The following is a 24,744-nucleotide window of genomic DNA, read 5'->3' as shown; positions in this document are numbered from 1 at the left end:
ACAGTACAGGAGGGTGGGCAGTGGGGAGGGAACAGTACAGGAGGGTGGGGTGGGGAGGGGACAGTACAGGTGGGGGGTGGGGGGGCTCGGGAATAAGGGAGATAAGCGAGTGTAAATATTTAGGGGCCAGAGAGAGGGCTCAGCAAGTAAAAGTGCTGCCTCCAAGCCCGACAGCCTGAGTTCAAACCCTTGGACCCACATAGTAGAGAAAACTGACTCCGAGAGCTCTCCTCTGACCTTCACACGTGTGCACAACACTCACGCATACAGATACACTCACAATAAAGAGGAAGCACTTTGAGATAAATTTCAAAGTTAAATAGATTTAAAAATGCATGATGTCTCCAAACCCGAGACAGTGACTTGAAAGCTTAGTCAGTCACGCTGACACACTTGTATGCACACAAAAGTGCACACGGAAAGGGAAAGCCTCTGCACAAAAAGGAGACTCAGTGGTTGAGAGCATTTACTGTTTGTGCAAAGCATCCAAATTCTGTCCCCAGCACCCACATCAGGTGGCTCACAACCACCCAAAACAAAAAAGTAAACATTTTTCTAAACTGGGGTTTAGGTGGCAAAATTTATTAGTGCGAATCTACACACCAGCAGCAGTGTGGTCCATGTCCCAGAGTGGGAAACTTTTCTCTGAAAACTACTGCTCGAGACGACCGCTGCTTGGGCCTCTGACTCCATGCTCGTCGGCTGACCTTAACTCCTGAAGATGTCCAGAGAGGAACTGATGGGGTGATGGCTGACTGCTGAAGGTGTCACCGGTCTGTACTCTGGGTCACACCTCACACCTGTCTACCCCTAAAGCTGCTGCGTTCTTACACCAACTACTAACAGGCTATGGTAGCTAAGGCTGCTGTGTTCTTACACCAACTACTAACAGGCTATGGCAGCTAAGGCTGCTGCGTTCTTACACCAACTACTAACAGGTTATGGCAGCCCCAAAGCCCCGAGAAGCCTCCTCTGTCTGGCAGCACCCTCGGCCTCTCTTTAGGATTCAGAAATCAAGACAGAGACAAGTAATACGTGTGTACCTTTCTCCTCATTGACCTTTCACTTCTGGATGCCGGAGCTAAAAGACAAAAATTCATAATGTAGCATTGTTCAAAACCACTGGCTGCAGTTTTAACGCAACTTAAAGCATTCATGAACATTGGAATGACAACCTACTTTCTTCACGTTCAAAATGGAAAGCAGAAACAAAGAAATTCCACGGCAAAAGCAAGCACATTCTTAGTTCAAGAGGGAAGAACCAGGGCACAGTCACAACCTGACAAAGAAAAACTAATCTCCAAAAATATAAACTCGATGTTCAATTATGTGGGGTTCACTCACAAGCTGGACTCCTCCAAGAGCTTGGGTCACTTCTCTGGCTCTGCCCTCTACAGCCCGCACAGATATCTGCTCAGCTCAGGGCCGGTTCCACCCACACCTGCCGCTGCTCTGGGTGGCTATCCCACAGTACCGGATCTCCAAATGTTAGGGTCTTCTGTGAAAGTCAGCTGCGTTCACCCACACCTCTTCTGAGCTACCTTCATGGGGCCAAGCCTCAAGGAGTTTTCTCCACAGCCCCTTCAATCCTGGGGCTTTCACGGCTACTGCAGCTGCACCTTCAGTCGCCTCTCGTGGCTCCCACAGCACCAAGCTTCATCTGCTTTTCAAAACCACCACCATTACCAAGCGGGGCTGCCGGCGGGGGGGGGGGAGTACAACCTTGGTCACTTCTGGAACACCTCTGCGTGCTGACTCTTGAAAAACTCCCCAGATTTCACCTCAACGATGCCAGGCTCGTTCTCAGCTCCAGCTAATTATCAGCACCGATTCAGTGCTGATATCAGTGAAAACAAAGGTTTTAACTTCAGTTGTTCTGGACTCTTGGTTGTTGGTTTGGTTTGGCTTTTTGGTTTGTTTGTTTTTGTGGCTTTTTTGAGACAGGGTTTCTCTGTGCAACAGTCCTGGCTGTCCTGGTATCTGTATGTAGGCCAGGTTCTCGATCTCACAGAGATCCCCAACCTCTGACTCCCAAGTGCTGGGATGAAAGGAGTGCAGGCGAGTGCCACCACTGTCCAGCGTTCTGGGTGGGAGCTGACCAGACACCACAGATTCTTGACACAAACAGCCCAGGTGAATCTTTGCTTCCTTTGCAACTCCACAAGCCAGGGCTCCATCTTCTATACTGCTCTCAACATTCTTACCTTCAAGGCTCTAACCGCACAGACCACTGAGCACTGAACGCTCCACGGCTCTTCTAACCCAAAGTTCTGAAGTCCTTCCCAATCCTCCCCAAAACACGGTCAAGCCCGTCACTGCGATACCCCACACCCATGCACCCACTGCACAGGTTCTTTCTCTCTGAGAACACTATGTGGGCAATAATTCCAGAGGACACAAACTTGAAGCTAAGGCTGAGGGCTAGAGGGAGGCAGCCATGAAAGCAGGCGGGCGAGAGGTCTAAGGCCCGCGGAGGACGCTTCAGCAGCCAAGACAGCTGGATCCACGCAGAGATTAGCATGGCCCTGCATCAGAACGACAGGCGGATTCAGGAGTCCTTCGTCTTACAGCTTCGCAACATTTCATTCTTTGGGTTTTAGAGAAATAAACTTTTCAGGCAGCACTTGCCCCTTAACTAGACTATAGGCATCGATTGTACATTTCCTTCTCCTACAGAGAATCTATGGCTTGTCGGATGTTTTCATGCAGAAAAACTCCAAACCAGGGCAAGGTGATGGAGGGATTCTAGCAACCCCAGATCCTTGGAACCAGAGTTCTGACTGGGCACAGAACAACTTGGGGCACGTGGAATGTGCTTGCTTGAATTTCTCAGAGAATTCCTCTTGCAATGATGGAACTGAGACTCCAAGGTATTCTGAAGACATACCCCTTGGTCAGAAGGTAACAAGCTGTGGAAGAACACTAAAGAAAGTAGGAACTTGATGGCGTAACCCTTAGTCACTGCTATGATGGGCACTCTAGGGCCCTTCTATGGCACTATTCGTATTCAGACTGTCTCCACAAAGGAATGAGCACCGTCCCTTGTCAGTGGTGCAGATTGGGGACACCCGCAGCCTCACACCTGCTACTGAGAAGCAGGAATAATGCTCACTCAGCATCTGGGCACATCTGCACAGCACCAAATGCCCGACCCTGTGCTGCATAGAGAAGCTTCCCAGCTAGGAAGAGATAGCAGAGAATGTAGAAACAAACTCAGTGTGGCCAACACCGAAGAAAGGACAACGGAAAAGAGGGTCAAGATTTTTTTTTTTTTTTTTTTTTGGTTTTTCGAGACAGGGTTTCTCTGTAGCTTTGGAGCCTGTCCTGGAACTAGCTCTTGTAGACCAGGCTGGTCTTGAACTCACAGAGATCCGCCTGCCTCTGCCTCCCGAGTGCTGGGATTAAAGGCGTGCGCCACCACGCCCGGCTGAGGGCCAAGATATTTAATGTGCTTCACTGACAAAGCAGGTGGTAAAGGCCTTGCTTTCCTCCTTTCCAGTCCCTGTAGACAGGACTGCCACTCATCCCTTAGCTCAGGAAAGGACCTGCCAGGCTTCCTTGATACCCTCAAGGCTCACATCAAACCCACCAGAAGTCCTCTTGGCTTTACCTTCAAAACACGTCCTGCAAACCAAATCACCTTCTGCAAGGTCACCATCACCTCACCTGGAATAGCAACGGCCTCCAAACTGGTCCTGCAGCCTTCCCCTGCTGCAGTGGGTTTGCCACACTGCTGCCAGCGACCTTTTACAAGCAGAAATCTTATGTCCGTTCTAACGACTTCTATCAAAACCCAATGCCTGCAAGCCCTTAAAGTTCAGACCATCACTCTAATTCTGACGGCTGCCGCTGGCCCCCTGACCACACAGTCGGTCGGGTTGGCCGTCCTTGATCATTGCTCTCGCTCAAATCTTCAAGACTGTTCAAGCGTCTGGTCTTTTGAGGTCTACCCTCCCTGTCTTCCCCTGCCTGGTTAGCTACTTCTTTAACAGCACCTCATTCTCCACACTCTCCACGACAATACACTCTACTCTAACTGTCTATGCGTGTGCACGCTGGCTGTGAACTGCACCAGCCCGCCAGCCTCCGCAAATCTGCCTAGGACACACCGGAAGACAACGACGCGCCACTAGGACGTATGAAGGAATCTATAATTTATCCAGCAACCACGTGTGGACGGATTTTCAGCGGGGAAGGGGAAAGCGAGGTTTGCCATGAGAGGAGAGCAAGAGCAGAAGGAAGAAGCCGCGGGCAGGCCCTGCAGGAGAGGGAGCTGGGGAAGGGGAGCTGCAGGCGTCCGCCGCGGGGTGAGCCTGCCCGGTGGCCCCCTGTGCTCGCAGCCCCTCGTCTGCACGGCCTCTCACCCCACTGGGGGCCCTGCCCGCCCCCCAGCCCGCAGCGGCGCACTCGCACTCACGCGGACCGGCTGCGGGCCTGACGGCTGAGGAGAAGGAGCGCAGGCCGCGCGCCCCCGGACACAGGATCAACCTCAGCTGCAACGCCGCTACCGCCATGGTGGAGAAGGGCGAACCGGAGCGGAAGCGCGCCGCCCGAAGGGGGAGGAACCGGAAGTGCGTAGGCGTGGGAACGGAAGTGCACTGGTCAAAGGGATGGCGGAGCTGTGGCTCCCACAAGGCTGGTGTGGAATGGATTGGGGGGGGGGGGTCTCTGACCTGGAAGTCTCTAGTCGTCGTCTGCTGCTCTATTTTGGTTTGTTTTGTTTTTGAACAATGGCGGCTCCAAGACATTTTCCTCCTTCCCTTTTTATTTATGTATTTTACGTATATTGGTGCTTGCCTGATAGCTCAGCATCGTGTGCCTTCATTGCCCACAGCGGCCAGCAGAGGGCAGGGAATTGGAGCGGTTGGGAGCTTTTTCTTGTGGGTGTGGAAATTGAGCCTGGTCACCTCTGCTTAACCTATGGGCCACCTCTCCAACCCCATTTTTTAATATCTTCCCTTTCCTTACTCTCTTCTACTTCAGTCTGTTCAATCATCCTGCCCCAGTCTCTCAAGTGCTGGGATTATAGGTAAGGGCCATAACACTTTGTGTGTGTGTGTGTGTGTAGGGCAGGGGTATCGCTGCATCCTCCAGCAGTTTAAAGAAATGGCCTTCTGAACTAGATTGTTTGAGTTTAAACTTTGTCTTTTCATGTCTTATTCCTGCAGAGGACCAGAGCTGGATTTCTAGTACCGACGTAGAAAGGCTCACGACCTCAAGTAACTCCAGCTTCAGGGGATCTGGCTTCCTTGGTCGCTTGTAACTCTGCGCACATGTGCATGCACACACACACCACAATTTAAAATAATCTTTACAAGAAATAACTCCTTTAGAACATTATCTGTAGGCAAAGACGTTTCACAGTGTAAAGCTTTGTATAGTTTGGCAATAGATGTATTTAAACTCTATGTAATTTTTTTTTTACGTGGAAAGGACTTTGGAGGTACAAAATAGTTTAAAATGTTACAAAGGCCATGAAAAGGCCTCTGGGACACATGATTTGCATTTAGAGAAGTCCTGCACTTAGTTTAAGGCCCCTCTCCTGCTGACTTAAAGTTCTTAGCAAGTTCTGGAACGAGGATCCACATTTTCAGTTTTCATTGGTCCCTACAGATTATGTAGGTAATTCTGGGTAGAATAGTTTTAAATATTAAACCTTCATTTAAGTGGTCTTTTATCATTTAAAGACTAGGTTGATATCAGAGATAACTTGAATAAAAACTAAGTTCTTCATCGAAAGTATGTGGAGAAAGTGCATCTGTTTCCAAGTATCCAGGCAAGAATACAACATGTAGCCTCTTCAGGCGCCAGCACAGCACTGGTTACCTCATATAATAGAGGGAGCTGCTTAAGAGACATGGATGGTGCTGGGGGACACATGCACGCACACAGGAGAGGTGGCTCAGCAGTGAGGAGCAGCGGCTGCTCTTCCAGAGGGCCCTATTTCGATTCCCAGCATCCCTATAGTGGCCACAGTATTCTGTAATTCATCACAGTACCCTCTTCTGGTTTCCACAGGCACCAGGCATGCATGGGTGCATAGACACGCAAGGAAAACAGCCACACATATAAAATAAACATGCAAATAAATAAATAAACTTAAGAAAAAGATAGGTCTCCACTGGTATGGTGGCGCACACCTTTAATCCCAGCACTCAGCTGAGGTAGGTGGATCTCTGTGTGATGGAGGCTAGCCTGAAGGTCTGCGTAGGGAGTTCCAAGTCAACCAGTGACACAAAGTGAGTCCAAGTCTCAAAAGGAAAAAAGAAAACATGGGTCTCAATCTTGGTTGAACATTAAGACTACCTTTAGATATTTTTAAAAATATACCCGTTTCCCTCCTCTATGTTGGTTAATTAGGTGTCTTTTGAGCATTATTTTTAGCCTTGTTTTTTAATTTAAATAGCTTGTGTGTGTGTGTGCTTGTGTGTGTGCACACACATGCCTGTGTACACATCTGCACATCATTCATGAGGTCAGAACCAGTCCTCTCTCTCCACCCTTTGAGTTGCAGGTATCGAACTCAGGCATGGACGCAAGGGCCTTTACCACTGATCCACCTTGCTAGCCCAATTTCTGTTGTTGTTGTTGTTTTTTTTCTTTTGCGGAGGCAGGAGGGCACCCAGGATTTCAGAGGCAGAAGGATTGCAAGTTCAAGGCCAGACGAGGCTACAATTATGTACTTAGATCCTACCTCAAAAAGAATCCAGTACCAACTGAGCCATCTCACTGGCCTTCGTGCCCTTTTCTAACAGGATCCTTGGTAGTCTCTCAAGACACACTGGAAATAAACATACATATATTTATTGTGCCATTCACCATGAGATAGAAAACCCCCAAGAATGGGAACTTCATTCTTTCCATGGTTGGATTGACAGGGCATAAAACAGGCCTTTGTCCAATGAACATTAAATGATAATCTGTGAATAAACCTGTCCATTCATACTAAATCTTTTTTTTTTTTAAGGAACATGCTTATTGGACACAAGGCAAAAGCAGCAGTATACTCCACACTGTGGAGTGCAGGGTCAGCTTCTCTTCTCAATGCTGTGACAGGATGCCTGGCCGAAGCAGCTTAAGGAAAAGGGGGAATTTCAGATCAGCCTGAGGGAACAGTGCACCATGGCAGCGGGATCTTGAGGCTGGTGTTGAGCAGCCTCCCCAGTCAGAAAGCAGATTCATGAGTCCTGGCGCTCAACTCTCCTCCTTCAGGCCCCGAGCTCAGGGGATAGTGCTGCTCACACGAACAGGCCTTCCCAACTCCCAGCCACACACAGAGCTGTACTTCCTCGGCAATTCTAGCAATTCTAAATCCAGCTAAGTTAGCGATCTGTGATTGGCCACCGTCACAAACACCATGCCACCAGAGAGGAAAAGGATCTGTCAGCATATTCCTTAATGTTCATTTTTTTTTTTTTGCAGTGCTGGGAGTTGGACAGCACATAAAACAGGCCTTTGTTCAGTAGACATTAAAAGATAGATAATCTGTGAATGTGTTCACAGATTTCATACACTAGACAAACACTCTACCGCCGGGCTTTATCCTTAGCCCTATCTTACTTTGTTTAAAGTTAAATAGATAAGTAATCACATGTGCTGGTACTCGTTTACTGCGATATTAAACACGACATCACATGCCCACTTCCAGAACAGGACTGGCTTCTAGTTCTTCATTCTAACTTCCTCAAGGAGAGGGCTTGGCCTGAACACATGTGTCAAGGAGGGAAAAGAAAGGCTGAAGAAACTGTGTACTCATTTCGCTCCTGAGCTTATGAGGTGCCACAGAGATTACAAAAATCCTTCCCTTGCTTTCACCAGGATTTGTCTGAGTGACCACTCCTAACAAGAAGGGTTTTAGGGGCTGCTGTTTCTTAAACTTGCAAGGTATATTCACATTTGAATACAAGGCTCAGTGGACAGAAGGCTTTGCCCATACTGAAATAACATTTTTCTATCTGTGTTCTCTGTACATCCTGTGTGCTGGTCAGGAGAGGGACTCAGTGGGCTTGGATTTCACCAAAGACTGTTGTACTCTCAAGTGGATTTTGGGCTACAAACTGCTCAAGATGATTCCAAGTTGGCTAGTGGAGATGGTGCAGCTTCTTACAACATTCTGGCCAGAACTTCAAAAAAGAACTTCAGAAAAGCCCTACCAACTATTCAGAGACTATCTGCAATTCTACCAGACAGTAATGTTGAAATTTAACCATCATTTTAGTTTTTACAGGATCCCATAGAAATAACATCGCCCCCATGCCAGCTGGAAGTAATTCTAGAAAGCAACATCCCTTCTTGTAACCAGAGACTGCTTGCTCGTTCCTGGCTGCCCTTACCCGAAAATCACACAGAAACTATATTAATTACAACACTGTTTGACCAATGGCTCATGCGTATTCTTAGCTAGTTCTTACATATTAAATTAACCCATTGCTATCATTTTATATATTACCACAAGGCTGTGGCCTACCAGTAAGGTTCTGATGGCTTCTCCTTTAGCAGCTACGTCATCTCCCTGACTCCGCCTACTCTCTTCTGCCTGGCTTTACTCTGCTAAGCCATTGGCCAAAACAGCTTCTTTATTAACCAATGGTAATAAAACATATTCATAGCATACAGAGGGGAATCCCACATCATCCTCTCCCAGTAAAGTTTGTCCTCAGGGTTAGAGACAATAGTCATCTGTTAGGGGTTGATTATAAGTGGTATAGGGTGGGGGTGGAAATGAGGTAGGCTCAGGGATCTCTTTTGAAAAAAAAGGGAATGGATGGGATGCTATTAGCTATAGGCAATTTACATTGGTATAAATTCTTCTATATTAATATAAATTCAAATTGTATTTGTTATATTGAATATGCTATTTCTGTTTATGATATTTTTGCACCTATGCAAAGTTATTTTCTCATATTGTTTGTATGTTGTATGTGTGTTTCTACCTCTACTTAAGATATTTTGTATATTGATGAAATTTTAGGATATATTTATCATATTGCACTATACATTTTTAGCTCTGATCAAGATACTTAATATTGTTTACATTTTGACAAGGACAAAATGCATGGTGTCCAGACCGGACAAGCAGGATACAAGCAAAATGGTTGCTGAATCTTACCAAGACAGGGTAAGGCAGTCTTTCCAATTTTCCAGCCTCTGAAAATGGTCTGTCAGATACTCCAGGCCTTAGCCAAAGTTGGCTTTTCCAACACTGCAAATGAGACTTTGGGTGATTACCCAGGTAGCTGGTTGTCTCTGTCATTTTTTGCACCTTTTGGAAGTTGCTTGATTGCACTTCCTGTTTACTCAAGTAATATTATTTCCCTTCTTACGTCTTTGATGGGGTTGAAGACTAGATAGTTGTAGTTACTTTCTTCTCATGACTTAGCAAAGACGTTTTAATTGTAAGACTTAGACTCCTAGAATAGGATAACTATTGAAACATTTAGCATTTGTTTCTTTCTTGATTTTGTTCATGCTGATTGTAATTCTAATTTTTATGTATGTTTTTGTGTCCTTTTCCCTGGACAATACTAGGTATTTATTCTTATTGTCTATAGTTTTGTAATAGATTCAGAATCTTCTTATTTAGACAAAAGGGGGAGGTATTGTGGGAACTCCTTCAGTCAATAATAGCCTTTTAGATACTGCCCATTTTGAGCACGGTCTCAGTACTGTAAGTGCAGACAGGAAGCACCTGTGGTCCCTTTTTTCTGCTGGATTCAGTTCCCAGTTTCCAGCGCACATAGAGGACTGCAGATCGCTACTCTTACTGTAAGTTTATCCCCAAATAAATAAACCTTTGTTATACTCCATTCCCGGCTATTGTGGAACTCTTTGATTCGCTTACAGAAGACTCTGGATTTCAGGTAATCAATAGCAGCACTATGAATAAGGTATTGCCATCTTTGTTTTTTGAAAGTGTACACAGGCTGGATATGAATGTGTGAGAATTCTCCTGCCTCAGCCTCCAGAGTGCAGGTATGGGTCACACCCTTCCCACTCCCGTCATCCTTAACCTTTGAATGGGAAAACCAGCAGTCATTAGGGTTCTAGAAGAAATCAAATGGCACATCCCAGAAGTTTAATAGAAGAAATGGCATTTATACAGTGGGATGGAGGCAGGAGAGGGACAAAGCAAAAAAGATTACCAAAGTATCCTGGGAAGTGACAGTGGCCTGTTGAGAAGGGGAGTCAGAGGAGGGCCAATTAGATAAGCACTCTTGGCAATGCGCTGAATATTCATAACTAGATGCCCGAGCCCCAGAATTGGTACTGAAGACTGGAGTCAGTGGAGGGAGAAACTTGCAACCCGAGAAAACCCAGCCCAGGGATTGAGTAAATAGAACGAGAGAGCACAGGGTTCAGGTCTGACCTTCTCCTTCCTCAACAACTGTGACGGGTCAGCACAGTTACGGAGTCCTGGAACAGACAAGCCCCAGCGACACAGATCCCAACATCACATGCACTTCCTATGTAGATGGCAGCCCCATGTGCTCCCTGCTCCCATCTTGCTCACAGTGATGCCAAATAGCTTTGCAAGAGCTCTAGATTTCCAAACACAGGCAGGACCAAGGCCATGGGAAGCCCTGTCAGTCCGTGTTGTTTGGACACAGTTCTGCTGCATAACATTTGCTGACCTGGAACTCACCATGTACCCCAGGTTGGGCCATCCTACCTCAGCCTCCTCAGTGCTAGGATACGTGCTGTGCCACCGCACCACTTAAGACCATGTTTTACAAGGGCTGCACTCCAGGGCACAGGTTAAGCTGTGCAGTGGTGGTGCGCGCCTTTAATCCCAGTACTTGAGATGCAGAAGCAGGAGGATCACTGTGAGGCCAGTCTGGTATACAAAGTGAATTCCAGGACCGGTAGACCGTTACACTGAGAAAACTTGTCTCAAAAAATAAAAACAAACAAACAAACAAGGGACAGTGCAGAGTATGAGGAGTGAGGAAGAGGCAGACAACCGCCAGCTTCCTTGCAGGGGACATGTCTGTGATCACCGTACTTGCAGCTGCTAAGAGGCAAATCTACTTCATGCATTGCTAGACAAGTTGGAGCCTTGAGTGGAAACTGACTTTTTGTTAACAACTCATGACTTGGGAATAACACACATCTTTGATTTGACAAATAGAAACAAATACCTACTGTATTAGAGCCTTATGTGCAAGTTATAAGATATGTAAATCACTAGGTCCAACACAAGTTCAATAAATAATGATCATTACCCCTTGTATTGTTTTTTTTTTGTTTTTTTTTTTTGGTTTTTCGAGACAGGGTTTCTCTATGGTTTTGGAGCCTGTCCTGGAACTAGCTCTTGTAGTTCCACAGAGGAACTCACAGAGATCCGCCTGTCTCTGCCTCCCAAGTGCTGGGATTAAAGGCGTGCGCCACCACCACCCAGCTTACCCCTTGTATTGTTAAGCTTACAAAGACTCTTCAGCATAAATGACTGTTCTGTTTAAAGACATTATTTGTTACTGCAAATACAGACATTGTAAGAAGGAATTCTTTCACAGGTGACTTAGTAAATCACGGGTAAAGGTAACACCCAACTGAATCCTAAGTTTAATCTTATCACAGTCCTATATGCAGAGTTACTGGGAAGGAGCCTAAGTGGAGGCTCAGTTCGGGGACCAGCGTGGGAAGACTGGCACCCCAGCTGTCCTTACACCTGCTCAGTAGTTGCTCCCAGACAACAGCAACAACGTTTTAGGCTTGCGGCTATGAGACAAGTTCAAACAGACAACTTTTGTTTTGCAAATCAAAATTTATGCGTAACTTTATAATTTTCTCCCCCAATTTTTATTTTGGAATAAACAAAGACTAAATTAAATTTCCCCCAAGAAACATCTAGAGGGTTTTCCTTTCCAGAATTGTGACATGAACAAGTTTTGCCCCAGGTAATCACCTTCAGTCACTGTGGGGGGGTTAGCCCCATTCTGCAGATTTCTGCGTTATCTTACAGACGAGTCACAGTAATATGCCCAGCTTAGAGAATGTTAATATAAACCTTGCCCATGTCACTTGGTCCCTCGCTCTTACTCAGACAGTTTCCCAGCAGCTCCTTGATGGAGACACAATCCTCCGTCTCCAGCAAGAACCGTTCCACAGCCTTGCGTCCCGGCAGCTGGCTCTCCACCATCACCCTTTTGACGCTCTCCAGGACAACACCTCTGATGGCCTTAGGCCTCCCAGGGACACTGAAGATGATAAACAGGCCCAGACAGTCCTCTCCCACCAAGTTACAGAACTCTTCCAGCTTCTCAAATCTGCCTTTCTTCCAAGACTCCTCTCCCTTTGACTCACAGGATTTGGGGTCCCACAGAGGAGGAGGGGCAGCCATCCTCAGGGCCTGCACTGCCACCTGAAGCCGTATCTGCTTATCAGGTCCCCAGAAGGTCCAAATCCAGTCTGCCCCGAACAGCAAGGCCTGGTGCTTGGTCATCCGGGTGGTGGTGAGCCACTCATCGGCCCCCCTTTCCTGGCAGAAAGTGATGAAGTGGACGAGGAAGAGCTCACTCAGCGTACCCACGGCAAGGCCGAGACTGCTCAGTGGATACTCAAACCCGAGATACTCCTTCAGCTTCTGCGCCGCGTGGGCAACAGCTGCACTGACCACCTCACACATGGCGAGAACCTCCTGCCTGTCCTTTGGAGCCAGGCTTCTTGGAGCCTGCTGGGAGGAGGCCTTTTGTCCCATTTTCCCCTGCCCCCAGGAGATGCTCCTCTTAGCTATCAGACATGGGAATGTCACCAGGAACCGCTTCTTTTTCAGAGGAGGGCTTCTTCATCGAACCAAGTCTGTTGAGACTGTCCCCAGCTTCCTAATGCCACGGCTTTTCTTGGTGTGGCTAGCCATATAGACCCGAGGCTGGCAAACATGTGAGGGCTTCCTGTTTGACAACTGGGTGTGTTGTGCTCACAGATTCCTGCCGCCTGCCGAGTGACAAATAACAGTTTCACAAAAAACACCCGTTCTTCACCTGGTTATGGAGATCTTTGTAAACTCTGCCTAAATGTGGTTCCAGTTAAATGGAAACCAGTACGCGAGCGTGCAGTTTGGAGTCATACATTCCCTCTCTCCAGCCAATATCTCCAAGTCTGCAAGTCCCTTCTGCCCTGACCCTTGGTTCCCCAAGTATGCTATACTGACATCTTTCCTTTTCTACATACTTAAGTAGAGATCTCAGCTCGTCTGTGATTCATGCTGTGGACCCAAACAAACAAACATGGGCAAGCTTATATATATATAATAGCCTGTTGTGCTACCAGGAACAAGACCTTGCTATTCCGAACAAAGGAACAGTAAATAATGACAATGAAAAACACAAGGCAGTTATCAATTGACTTTATTTCTTTTCATAAGGAAATGCCAACAGTGCATAATACTTTTGTAAATAAAATATATAATCAAAAGCTTTTATCTTTATCACATATCATCGGTTGTTACATTGTCCTTAATAAAGAGTATTTGGCATCTGTAACAGTCTGCTGGCATTTTCAACCAGGGTCCAATAACAAATTGAGCTTTTCAAATGGTGATATTTATTCATGTTAAACTAAAATCCCAGTACAGGAAGAAGCCAAGAACGTCACCACTCATGAACGGGAGCATTCAAAGGAAATCAGGGTTAGCATCAGATGGTTTCAGTCAGAATAAAGAGTGGTGTTACAACCTGCACAGTGCACAGCTTCATGATCTGCTGAGCATATAGAAGGAATACCGCTCACATTTAGAAATGGTTATCACCAAATCTATTACCATACACTGAATTGCCTCCCTGTACCCCAGTGTGTGAGCTCCTGTCTGTACACAGTTGGTCTCGGTATGTGTCATCCTGGATGAAAAACAGATTGTCCCCAACACCGCTGAAAACACAACATACACATGCCACAGGAACAGCTGCTCTCGGTTTTCTCTTTTCTTTACAAAGAGCTTTAGGGCCGTGTGCTACAGAAAACATGAGCAACAAACATTCTGCAGCTTCAGAGTTTTGGATCCTGACTGAACTCATGCGGAGCCCCCTAAGCTGACAGTGTGAGTGTAAGGGACAGTCGGCATGGCGAGGCGGGCTCCTTAGTTTAACGTCATTGTGCATTCAGCAAAGAAGAAAACGAGAGACTTAATACGCAAAGGTTCTATTTTGGTCTGGGTTTTCAAAGTCACCCTAGCAGAAACTTTCCTGAGGGGTTTAAGGGCATCCAAAGATCCTTTATAAAGTAAATGGGGTCAAGATTAAAGCTGAAGCTTCTAAACTGCTCCATGAGTTTGTGGGAATCACGTGAAAATGTATCAATGGAGGGAAAAGGGGACTGAGATCCTCAGGAGTCTGCTGGTATATAAAAATTGAGAACACTGGGGTTTGTTTTTAATACGATCTTTGGATCCTGTGTCACAAAATAAAAGTTCTGTTTTCTATATACTGTATATATACACACATATTTAGAAAAATATATAAAAATAAGACAGTCAGAGGCCAGTGGAGGTGCGTGGCATTTAGTGGCACCGGACGTGGCGAGCACTTGGATCTGGAGAGCAGCACGTTCAGCTTAGACGGCTGCAGGGAACACTGATGTGGCCAAACCTCCGTCCCGGGGATGTGAATGAAGCACTCTGGCAAAACACCCAACCTTAAACGCAACACGTTAAATAGAATATATCACAGACTTTACATTAAATAGAGGCAGAGCGAGCAGACTTCCGGTCACCAGCGCCTCGGGATTCTTCAGAATTGGCACTGTTCCCCTGCGTGACAGTCCCACTTCCGAGGGAGCAGAAGTCGGGACAATTAACAATGCACAACCTGCCACCTGTTGCACACGCCATTTCAAAGACAGAGTTGGAAACGACATCTGTGCGCCTGATCCTGCCCGGGTGCTCCGGTCAAACGTTGGAGTCTTCGTCTGTGATGCTGGCACTTGGGGAGCGGGCAGCAAAATCTTTAAACATGTCGTCTTCCTTTAACATGTGCTGGAAAACAAGGGACAGAGCTCAGCACCACACACCTGCCGACACGCAAGTGCGTGTTTGTGGCTTTGGATGCTTTTAGAGTAACATTTTCAACTCCCTGTCCACACTTACTGTGAGATTGTTGATGCCTTCGGAGAACGCACCGATCTGCCTCACCGTCCCTTCTGAGTCCTCCATCTGCCAAGAACAAGCCACAGTGTGACAAACTCACTCGCACACTTTCAGAAGGGCAGAGAAACCCACGAGAGTAAAGCGGGAAGACGGTAAGCGTCACAGAATGCGGCCGGGGCCACGGGGACCTGTGCCTCTGCGTCCCCTCTGAAGACACTTCCCAGGCACCGACGATAAAGTACGCCAAGTGCTGAGGACAGCACCGGAAGCAGGCGGCAACCTGCGGGATTCAGAATACTTCACGATTTTTATTTTCAGGCATGTGAAGACGGCACGCTTCATGACCGACAGTGTGCAAAGCTTCCATGGTGCATCCGAGTGCCTGTGGGTACGCGGTGCAGGGCTTACCTGCTCTAACCGATCCAAATCATCCTCTTCATACAGGCGCATGTCCAAGCCAGTTCTAAACCCCTTCTGGGAGCTACTCCCCGAAGCGTGGCCCAGTTCCATGGGACAAACATATTCCTCTCCGTCTTCTTGCTTCTTCTTCCTCAGGTTCCCGAAGTTGCTGAAGGTCAGTTTCTTTGGCTTTAAAAGCAAACAAAAAGGCACCCAGGAATTTGATAAAAGTCCTCTGACAAAGGACTAATAACAAGTCCAAGTTAATTATTCATTTCATCACCAAAGCAAGCAACCTGGACGATCAAACCATCACAAGAAAGCCAGAAGCACCCTGGACACACAAGCCATGCACCATGGCCTTGGTGTAACTCTCAGAAGGTGAATCTCACTGTGAGGACACAGACTGGACATGCCAAGACCCTTTGTTTGCATTAGATAGGATTTAACACAATAGATTGCCTCTCAGAGATGAGTCAAATTGTACAAAATGAGTCAATCTAAGATCAGAAAAAGATGGTGATCCTAACTGGTCTAGCGGCACAGGCCTGCCCGCAGCCACAGCTACACAGCTACTTGGAAGCTGAAGCAGGAGAATCACAAGTTTAAGACATGCCTGGGCCACTTAATAAGAGCCTGGCTTGAAATAAAATATTAAAAAAAAAGCCCGGCTGTGGTGGTGCATGCCTTTAATCCCAGCACTCGGAAGACAGAGGCAGGTGCATCTCTGTGAGTTCGAGGCCAGCCAGGTCCACAAGAGCTAGTTCCAGGACAGGCTCAAAAAGCCACAAAGAAATGCTGTCTCGAAAAAAACAAACAATCAAAAAAAATTTAAAGGAGGGGACAGACTGAGGTATATAGGTCAACGGCAGAGCATTTGCCTAATATGGGTAAGACCTTAGGTTGAGTCCCAAGCTGGATGGAGAAGAGGAATGGAGAGAGGGAAGGGACGTCGGACAGTAAAGCTGTCAGAAAAGCTGTGGTTACTTTGTTTGCCTAGTCCGCCTCACAGGAGGCCTGGTGAGTGGTCAAAGACTCCACACTCTTGGAGAGAAAGTGTCTACTGATCTTTAGGAGAGAAACTTCATCTTAGTCTATACAGCCCCCAAGGAGGAAGGAATTCAAAGTCAGGGTAAAAACAAAGAGAGCTTGGCATGTATTTCTAGGAGAATTCCTAAGCTGCCTTCACATTAAGTATGTGAAAATAACACATACAAACAAGTTAACACAGGAATAACTCGAGAGAAAAAGCAATCTTCCACAACCCTCAAACCCTGGTGAGTAAAAACACCCCACGGTCTTTATGTGTAGCTCAGATCAACCCTGAGTTTGCAATCCTCCTGCCTTAGCCACTTGCATGCTGGGATTACAGGCAGGTGTAACAACCCCTGGTTTTGACGCTCTCCTTAAGAAGATTTTTTTGATTTATAAACCAAACAAGCTGAATAATATGCGCAAGAAGGAACTTAGTGGTTCACTTACTCATCAGCAGCGCTGAGCTGAAACCCAGGCCTCATGCCTGCAGGCATGTGTTCACCACTCTGCTACTCCCACCCCACGTCCTCCTCTTATACCTATTCACCAACAGGAAAGCAAAACCACTGCAATGGTAAACTGGGCCCCAGCCATAGCTCTCGGCATCGGCAATGCGCTGACGACAGAAGCCGGCGTCCACCTCTAACTCTAATATGACAAATGATTTCAGCAGGAACTTTCAAACAGGCAGTCCCTTAATTGCTCCTGAAGGTCATAAATATGTCTGCATACAGACTTTTTATCTCATCCATAAAACTGAGCAACTCTCTAAAGGATGGGAGGTTGGGGCCTCTGCATGCACTCCACAACGATCACACGAACCAACCTTCACTTTGGCAGTAGCTGTTAGCAGTACATAATCTGGTAACTCCATGGCATCCCGCTTCTGGTGCTGGGCCTCAGCACCAATCAGAAGGTTGAAATGGGTGGCCAAATGTCTGCGCAGCAAGGTTTTGTTTGGTGGAATGTTCAACAACTGAGCCATGGTTTCCACATTAAAACGAGGCTCAAGAACCTGTAAGAAAAACTGGGATTGGTAAAAGGTGCCATAGGTCATACACGGTTGCAGCGGAAGCACTTGACAGTTTGCAACCTTTCCTCTGGGTCATCCCCAACAGCCTATCAACAGCAGAGGGCACAGACTTTGATTGCTTTCTTTTTTAGATTTATTTTTTTAATGTGTAAAAGTGTTTGCCTACATGTATGTATGTATACCACATGTGTACAGTGCCCACTGAGGCAAGAAGAAGGTCCAGACCCCCTGGAACAGGGGTTACACATGGTCACCATCCACCATGTGGGTGCTAGCGACTGAACCCGGGTCCTCTGCGAGAGCAGCCCCTGCTCTGAGCTGCCTCTCCAGCCCGGACTCATCACTACGCCTGAGTTAGGGGGTGAACTGGCTGTGTACCCCAGGCTTCAGGGGATGCAGAAGCAGCACGTCCTTCTGTTTGGAACGCTGGCTCTGAAAGCAACCGCTGGTGGAACACGGATGCGCAGAAATGCAGCCTGCATCTATACGGGGGTTTAAATCCACGATCAATGAGAGACGGCTGCTGGGTGTCAGTCAACACTGACGGGCAACGAGAAGAAAAAGGCTTAGCTCTAACTCAGAGAAAGACGCCGGAGATGCTGTGCGAGAGAAAACCAGCGCAAACGTGAGAGGGCGGGGATGAAGTACCTCCACATCACTAAAAACAACCCGGAGCACCATGAGTGTACCGTCTACAGTGCTCGGAACCAGGGTTTAGATTTGGGGGCATCAGCACGAAGTCATTTCTCTTGGGGGTAGGATCAAGTTGCAACACAGACTCACTTGTGCTTCGAATACAGACAGCCTCCTGGTAACCTGACGCAATCCTTCTAGCTCCCAAGAGCTATTCTACCATGTAGAACTTTCCACTCGTGAGGTGGAAACACAGAAGTCACAGGTTTTAAAGCAATGCAGATCTCGGGTCAAGACTGCTCACCCTTGGGACTAAGGGGAACCAAGCAAGCAGTCAATTTCAGACTGAAAGGGCTTTACCATGAGACCTCCGTGGACTCCGCTGCCTCTGAGATTGGGGGCGTATTCTGCCAGGTCCACAGAGCGTAGCCACTCCATCACACGGTGATTGGTCCACTGCTGGACCTCAGATGGGGTGATGGCGTTCTGTGGAAACAAACACACGCTATGATGGCAGGACCTGCGACACCAAACCCAGACGTGTAATCTAACAGGTCTGGCCTAGAAAGCATACTATCTGGTCTCCCATGAGCTACTCAAAGAGAAGGGAAAACAAGTGTTTGCTAATGTGACTGCTCTCTCAAAGAACTAGTACCACAGGTTCAAGCTTTTTTATGTAGAAATAAGAGAGGGTGAAGGAAATATTTACAGTGGCAGTAAAAAGCATAGCCCACGAACAGGAGGAGGCAGAAAAGTGACCTTTGGCTTCAGTGACACAGTGGAACCTTCACAGAAATAAAAAGGGAGGGACAGAGGAAAGCAAAGCCCACGAAGTTGGTAACCAGCTTTCTCCGCAGGTTCCAGGAGAAAAAGGCTCTGAGTTTTCACACAGGGACCGTCAAGTTCACGGGTGCAAACGTCCTGTCTGAAATGCTACCTCGTCGGACGGCCGCCTCCGCAGGCAGTTTGGCTCGAAGTTATTGATCCTCAGGACTTGGATGGCCCTTTTGATACTGAGGTGATGTAGCACACTCACGACCTTCAGGGACAGCAGGTCATCCTGCAGGGGAGAAACAAGGAGCTCACTGTGCTGGCCCACAACTGGGGGCAGGGGGCCCTCCGGGGAATCCCAGAACTCTGCTTGGGATTCCAGGTTTCATTCAGTAACAGAACTCTTGTCCTGTTCTCAACAAACCCCTTTCTAGAACCTCAAATTCCTGTTCTTCCCCCAAATCTGCACCCCTCTCTCACTCTTCCAGATGCACACAGGGCTCTGGAAAGGACTCACTGGTCACTCTAAAAGACAGCCTGCTGTTTACGAGGGGCAGGGAGATGGTCTCTTTGCATCCAGGCTGGCCTCAACTCAAGGTCCTTCTGCCTCCACCTCAGGAGCTGCTGAGACAGAGCTGTGGTGCTGGGCCTCGAGGAATTCCTGTTTCCTCCTTAGTCCCCTACATTGATCTGCAGGCAGTGCAGACACTCAGGCACCTGAAGATGGGCAGCCACACTGCCCTCTCTCTCTCTCTCTCTCTCTCTCTCTCTCTCTCTCTCTCTCTCTCTCAGACAGGTGGGTAAGACTGTTCCCTTATGATCAAGCTTCCTGGCCTGCCAAGTTCCCAGTCTGGGTTGTTTGCTCCGCCTAGCAAACATGGTGACCAATATTGGAAAAACTATGTCCCCCAGTGCAAGGGTTTGGATAATAGTGAAAGAGAAGAGACATGGAGACTTGTAAGTTTCAACATATCACCAATCAGCTTCTTCAAGGAAACACTCTGGGCAGTCTGCAGCCATGAAGGGCAATTTCAAACATGCCCAACACACCTAAACAAATTATCTCAGCAGTGGGTGATTTCAGGGCAGTGCCGAGTAAAACCTTGTAAACACACCCAGAGAATAAGCAGAGGGCCGTCCATGTAGGCACACGGCACACCTTACTGATAGCGCGCTACTTGTGGAAAAAAGTCCAAGAAAGGAACGTATACAAATGTTTCTAAGAGCAAAACTAAAGAGTTAGTGGTTTATCCTTGAGGCTACTGGGCAAAAATTATTTCCTAAATTTTTGTAAGATTATTTCATTAAAATCAGTGCTTTAGGATAAATGAGAAAAGGCTTTTTAACATGTTTACTCTGAAACTGAGACCTCATTTTCGAACATTTCGGTGTAGGCTACTTTCCATTCATTGAAGTCTATCAGGTTAAGAAATATCTAAATTATACTTCTGGAAATATATTTGAAGGGTTTCTACGAGGATTGCTTTCATTTAAAACCCTTTTCAAGCTTGGGCATCGTGGTGCACACCTGCAATCCCAGGACTCAGAAGGCAGAGGAGGCGGAACTCTGGAGTTCCAGTCAGAGCTACACAGTGAGATCCCATTCAAACAAACAAACAAATAAATATTTAAAAATACTTTTAGACTAAAACAAGGGTTTCCAGGTAGTATAGCGTTCTCCGAGCATTTTATAGCTTCTCCTAATATTCACACCTTATGAGACTATGGCACATGTAAGAATTAAGAAACTAACACAGATAATAAAATAAAGCACAGGCTTTATTCAGATTTTGCTAATTTTAGAACTTATCTGTTATTATCATTAGTGTGTGTACGGCATCTATGCAGGGATGCGAGAACACGCGTGGAGGGACACAAGCACACGCATGGAGGTCAGAGGACACTGCAGAATCAGCCCGCCCCTCCCCCTTCCACCCTCTCATGGGTCACAGGTTCTCAGGCTCACTTAGCAAGCACTTACACCTGCTTAGCCATCTCATCGGCTCCCAGATTGGCTTTTTACTTCCTGGTTCTTGCCAGTTTCCCACTCAGATCCTTGTTCTGTTCCTGGAGCCGAGCCAGGGAACCACATTCTAGCAGGAACTTGGCACTCACAGGTCACACCTTCCAGGGTCAGTCAATGTCTTTCAGGCATGAAGATCTTGCATGTGCTTCCTGTGACTTTTGAGTCTGAAGTTGCTCACATTCCTGTGGGCCTTCTGACCCATCACATCCCATGGGCATGGACAGAGGGTGGTCAAATGTCACTAGACTCTCCCAGGTGGAACAGTGAGCTATTAAGAGAAGGACCCTTAAACCATTCTGGGTTTACAGTCTCTATGATACCCTATCACTTAGTAACCATAGAAACCTGATTAAGATCACCTAACCTCTCAACTCCTTGTTTCCTCATCTTAAGGATGGAGATGATAATGACGCTGAGGGTTACTGAGACTCGCACATCCAGGGACGTGCGCTTAGAAAAGACAGTGGCTATAAAGCAGGGCAAATGCATTAGGTCATTCACGCAAGGTTACAGGGAATTAGCAGGTTAATTTCCACTTATTTCACACAGGTAACACTTACGAAGCTTCCTAGTTTACAAATAAAAGCATCTCATGTAAAACATAATCATACAATGGAATCTAGAACAAGGTTCTGGAATCCATCCCCCGCTGATGTAAGTAGGGAATGGTCTTTCTATTCATTGGCCAGAAGACTAGAAATCCCCAAGAGGGAAGGAAGCACAGCCGGTCCAGCCTCCCTTCCTCTCTTTACCCAATTACTGCTGCCTTGATGGGACGGATCTGTGCAAAGGAAGGCGAGGGAGGAGGCCAGCCCTTGTGGATGCCAGGGCAAAGGGCAACACAGAAACACCCAGAGCTGCAGTCCTTTCTATGAGATCTAACTCACATACCACAGAATGCAAACACGCACAATGTACACTTCAGAATTTACCATGTTGACTGTATCAATACTGCAGATAAGCTTAGACTAAGTTTAGTTTTGCTTGGCTTTAACTGGGTTTCAAATTATCCCAAAGCTGGGCCAACCGCCAGATCCTGCAACATCAACTTCTCAGGAAACACCCCACAGAGAGCCACTTACCACTGTCATGTAGTGTAGCATCCGACCATCCACCCGCCCTTCATCGAACTGGGTCTTATACTGAGGGAGGCCAATGTCATCCAGCCATCCTACAGGAGGAAAGCCAGAGTCAGCACCGGGCTACAGAAGGCCTATTCCTGGGATCAAGGGGGAAATGTGACAATATTGATTCTCTGTCACCCACAAAGGCCTCTTACTAGTGACCCAGTTGAAGTCCAGCTTCCCATAGTTGGTCTCTTCTTCAGACCCCAGGGCCTGCAGCGCCAGCTGGAGCTTCTTGCGATGCAACGAATGCTTGATGCCAAGCTCCTAAAGCAATAAACAGAACCTCAGAATTCCACCCGTCCAGCCATCCATGCAGAATCCTCGACCATGAAGCTGCCCTTAAAGACCAGCTCTCTAGTACGTTAAAATACTGCTAATAAACCCATTCTACATTAAATTATAATATGAACCTCAGGCCAAAGCAACATTGCTGAAGAAGAGGCCCAAGTTTACCACGGAGGGCTGAGCAGAACATCAGATGTTGCCTAGGGATTCATTTCACTTGTGAGTAAGAAACTGTTGAATGTGTAATGGGGACAAAGGTCCAGTAATCACAACAGAAAATATAGAATATTCTTTTGTGAAGTAAAATAGAATCGCATAGATTACACTGAAAAGATGAGTCAATGTCAGTTTCCAAATGACTGAGACATGTAAGTTCTATTCAATATACAAGGTCTATTCATTATGTTATAGCTACATAATTACAGAAGCTGATGCCTTTTCAGAAGTGGTAATACAGGTTCTATGCACACTGCTTTGTTTTAGAATAACTAATTCATACTCTATACCACATTATTAGAATAACTCATAATTCACACTATGGCAGGGGGTAGGTGTTGCTGGGAGTGAACCCTGGGCCTCCCACAGGCCAGACAAGCGCTGTACCGCTGAGTACATTCCCAGCTATACACGCACAAACAAAACGGGAGTAGCTACCTTCTCTAGGTCTTGCTGAGAAGCCTGCAGAAGTGTCTGGCCAGATATAATCCAGTGCTTGCCAGAACTCAGGTAGGACCCCAAGCCTTGCTCCGCGAGCCAACTGCACACTTGTTCCTTGGTCCATTTGGCAAACGGCATATCCAGGTCACTGTGGGGAAATCAGCAACAACCCTAAGCCAGTCCTGCAGCTGAACAGTCCACAGTGAGCATTTGTGCGTGCAAGCAGTATGGAAGTTCCCTGACGACACACATCTCACCAGGAAAAGCCTAATCCCGGTTTTCAATTCAAAAGAAACTGCAGAAGGATCAGCGAGAGCTACCAAAAACTCACGCTTCAGAAAGACACCAACAAGAGCCATGTAAGAGTCAGATGCAGACAACGCTGTGCTCTCCAAAGAGCACACTCTCAAGTAAGAACACTCTACTCGGCTGAAGGAAATTCGAGTCTCATATGAATTCACTTTGGCAGAATTATGGTTTCTCTCTGGCAGAGATCACCGAGAAGATAATATCCTCCTGCTAAGTACAGGAAGGGGCTCTCCAGCAAAGTTTGTATTTTCTTTACTTACAGTCTTGAAAAAAAAATATGAGGGTGCATGGCTAAATTTAAGAAAAAGCTATTTACAGTGAGTGATGTGTGTGTGTGTGTGTGTGGAGTGTGCACACATCCCAGTATGCGTATGACAAAATGTCTTTTCAATAGCACAAGGGAGTTTTTCATTGTGCTTGAGGCGGACATATGGCAAATGGAAGCACCTGCTATCTGTGTCCAGGGCCCCACCTGTGTGGGAGCATCTGTCTCCGGCTGATTATTCCTTTCAAAGGGCTCAGCATCAAGACCTTCATGTTTACTAACCCCACCCTTTTATGCTCAGAAGCTCAGTGAAGTTGGCTCCAAACTGGTTCTAGCTTTTGAGGAAGCAGGGAGGGCTCTTGGAGAGAAACATTGTAGTCTTTCCCCAGCTAGTGTAAGGAGGCATTTACTCATTCTACTCATTGAGGGAACAACCTATGGTCTTGATAAACCCAGGAACTGCGATAGAATGTTTCTTTAAATACTTTCAAAGACTGCAACGACCGCTAATGTTTATTGATCAGTTGGTATCTGACAGAGACTTGGCCCCTACCAACTCAATTCTCACCTTTTGGGGTAGGTGCTAAGTCTTACTGTGAAGCTGAGTGTGGAGGCCACAGCTCAAGTCACTTGGCTGGTGGCCAATGAGGCTACAGAGTAAATCCAAGAGGCCGGACTCAAAAACACAATATTTATCTCCCCCACTCCCACCCAGGTCTCCATGCATGCCGACAAGGTCTCTGTTACTGAGCCACAAGCCCAGCCCTTAGACCCATCTTCCAAGCACTAGGCTGCCCCATCTTCACAAGACTGCTTTGGGAGACGCCCCACGTCAAAACTTAAGCCCCACCACCACTGAATCATACATGTTCCTGACACCTTACCAGCACAGCCGTCACCACCACGGGCAAACAGGACCGCCCCTCCCAACACAGCAGTAAGCTGGGCCTCCGGCCCTCGTGACCCACAGCTGTTCTTACCTGTTGGACTGCCCTAAGTCTCGAGACCAGCCGAGCCTGGGGCCTGCAGTTGCCCTCGTCCCTCCTCTTTTGAATTCAGGCTCGGACACGTCATCTGGGTTGAATGTAGTTGACTGGCTTCTCCTGAGTCTGGAGACACATCAAC

At 47.0% G+C, this 24,744-nt stretch overlaps 3 protein-coding genes across 17 annotated transcripts in view; all 3 read right to left on the bottom strand.

Annotated features, from left to right (window-relative positions):
- Positions 1-4,555, bottom strand: part of Mrps35 (mitochondrial ribosomal protein S35) — a 37,794-nt gene extending 33,239 nt beyond the window's left edge. Inside the window, exons 1-2 of the mRNA XM_050164721.1 lie at positions 4,418-4,555; positions 1,044-1,081 (exon numbers count right to left, since the gene is read on the bottom strand). Of these exons, the coding sequence (XP_050020678.1) occupies positions 1,044-1,081; positions 4,418-4,514 (135 nt within the window). The 5' untranslated portion in view covers positions 4,515-4,555. The remainder of the gene's footprint in view (positions 1-1,043; positions 1,082-4,417) is intronic.
- Positions 4,556-11,906: 7,351 nt separating this feature from the next.
- Positions 11,907-12,860, bottom strand: Rep15 (RAB15 effector protein). Its single transcript, XM_050164729.1, has one exon. The coding sequence runs from the start codon at positions 12,695-12,697 to the stop codon at positions 11,987-11,989; it is 711 nt and encodes a 236-aa protein (XP_050020686.1). The 5' UTR covers positions 12,698-12,860; the 3' UTR covers positions 11,907-11,986.
- Positions 12,861-13,329: 469 nt separating this feature from the next.
- Ppfibp1 (PPFIA binding protein 1) overlaps positions 13,330-24,744 on the bottom strand; it is a 141,799-nt gene continuing 130,384 nt past the window's right edge. For all 15 annotated transcript variants that reach the window (XM_050164660.1, XM_050164657.1, XM_050164665.1 and 12 more), the window contains 10 exons: positions 24,600-24,728; positions 23,043-23,193; positions 22,256-22,367; positions 22,059-22,147; positions 19,117-19,239; positions 18,540-18,665; positions 17,340-17,528; positions 15,488-15,667; positions 15,080-15,145; positions 13,330-14,968 (listed from right to left, as the gene is read on the bottom strand). In XM_050164660.1, coding sequence (XP_050020617.1) covers positions 14,882-14,968; positions 15,080-15,145; positions 15,488-15,667; positions 17,340-17,528; positions 18,540-18,665; positions 19,117-19,239; positions 22,059-22,147; positions 22,256-22,367; positions 23,043-23,193; positions 24,600-24,728 — 1,252 coding nt within the window. In that variant the 3' untranslated portion in view covers positions 13,330-14,881. The remainder of the gene's footprint in view (positions 14,969-15,079; positions 15,146-15,487; positions 15,668-17,339; positions 17,529-18,539; positions 18,666-19,116; positions 19,240-22,058; positions 22,148-22,255; positions 22,368-23,042; positions 23,194-24,599; positions 24,729-24,744) is intronic.

This window comes from Alexandromys fortis, unplaced genomic scaffold, assembly GCF_014885135.2.
Source record: "Alexandromys fortis isolate MF-2015 unplaced genomic scaffold, M_Fortis_MF-2015_v1.1 scaffold_153, whole genome shotgun sequence".
NCBI lineage: Eukaryota > Metazoa > Chordata > Mammalia > Rodentia > Cricetidae > Alexandromys > Alexandromys fortis.
Note: the sequence above shows the minus strand (reverse complement) of the source record. Positions and strands in the feature narration are given on the sequence as shown.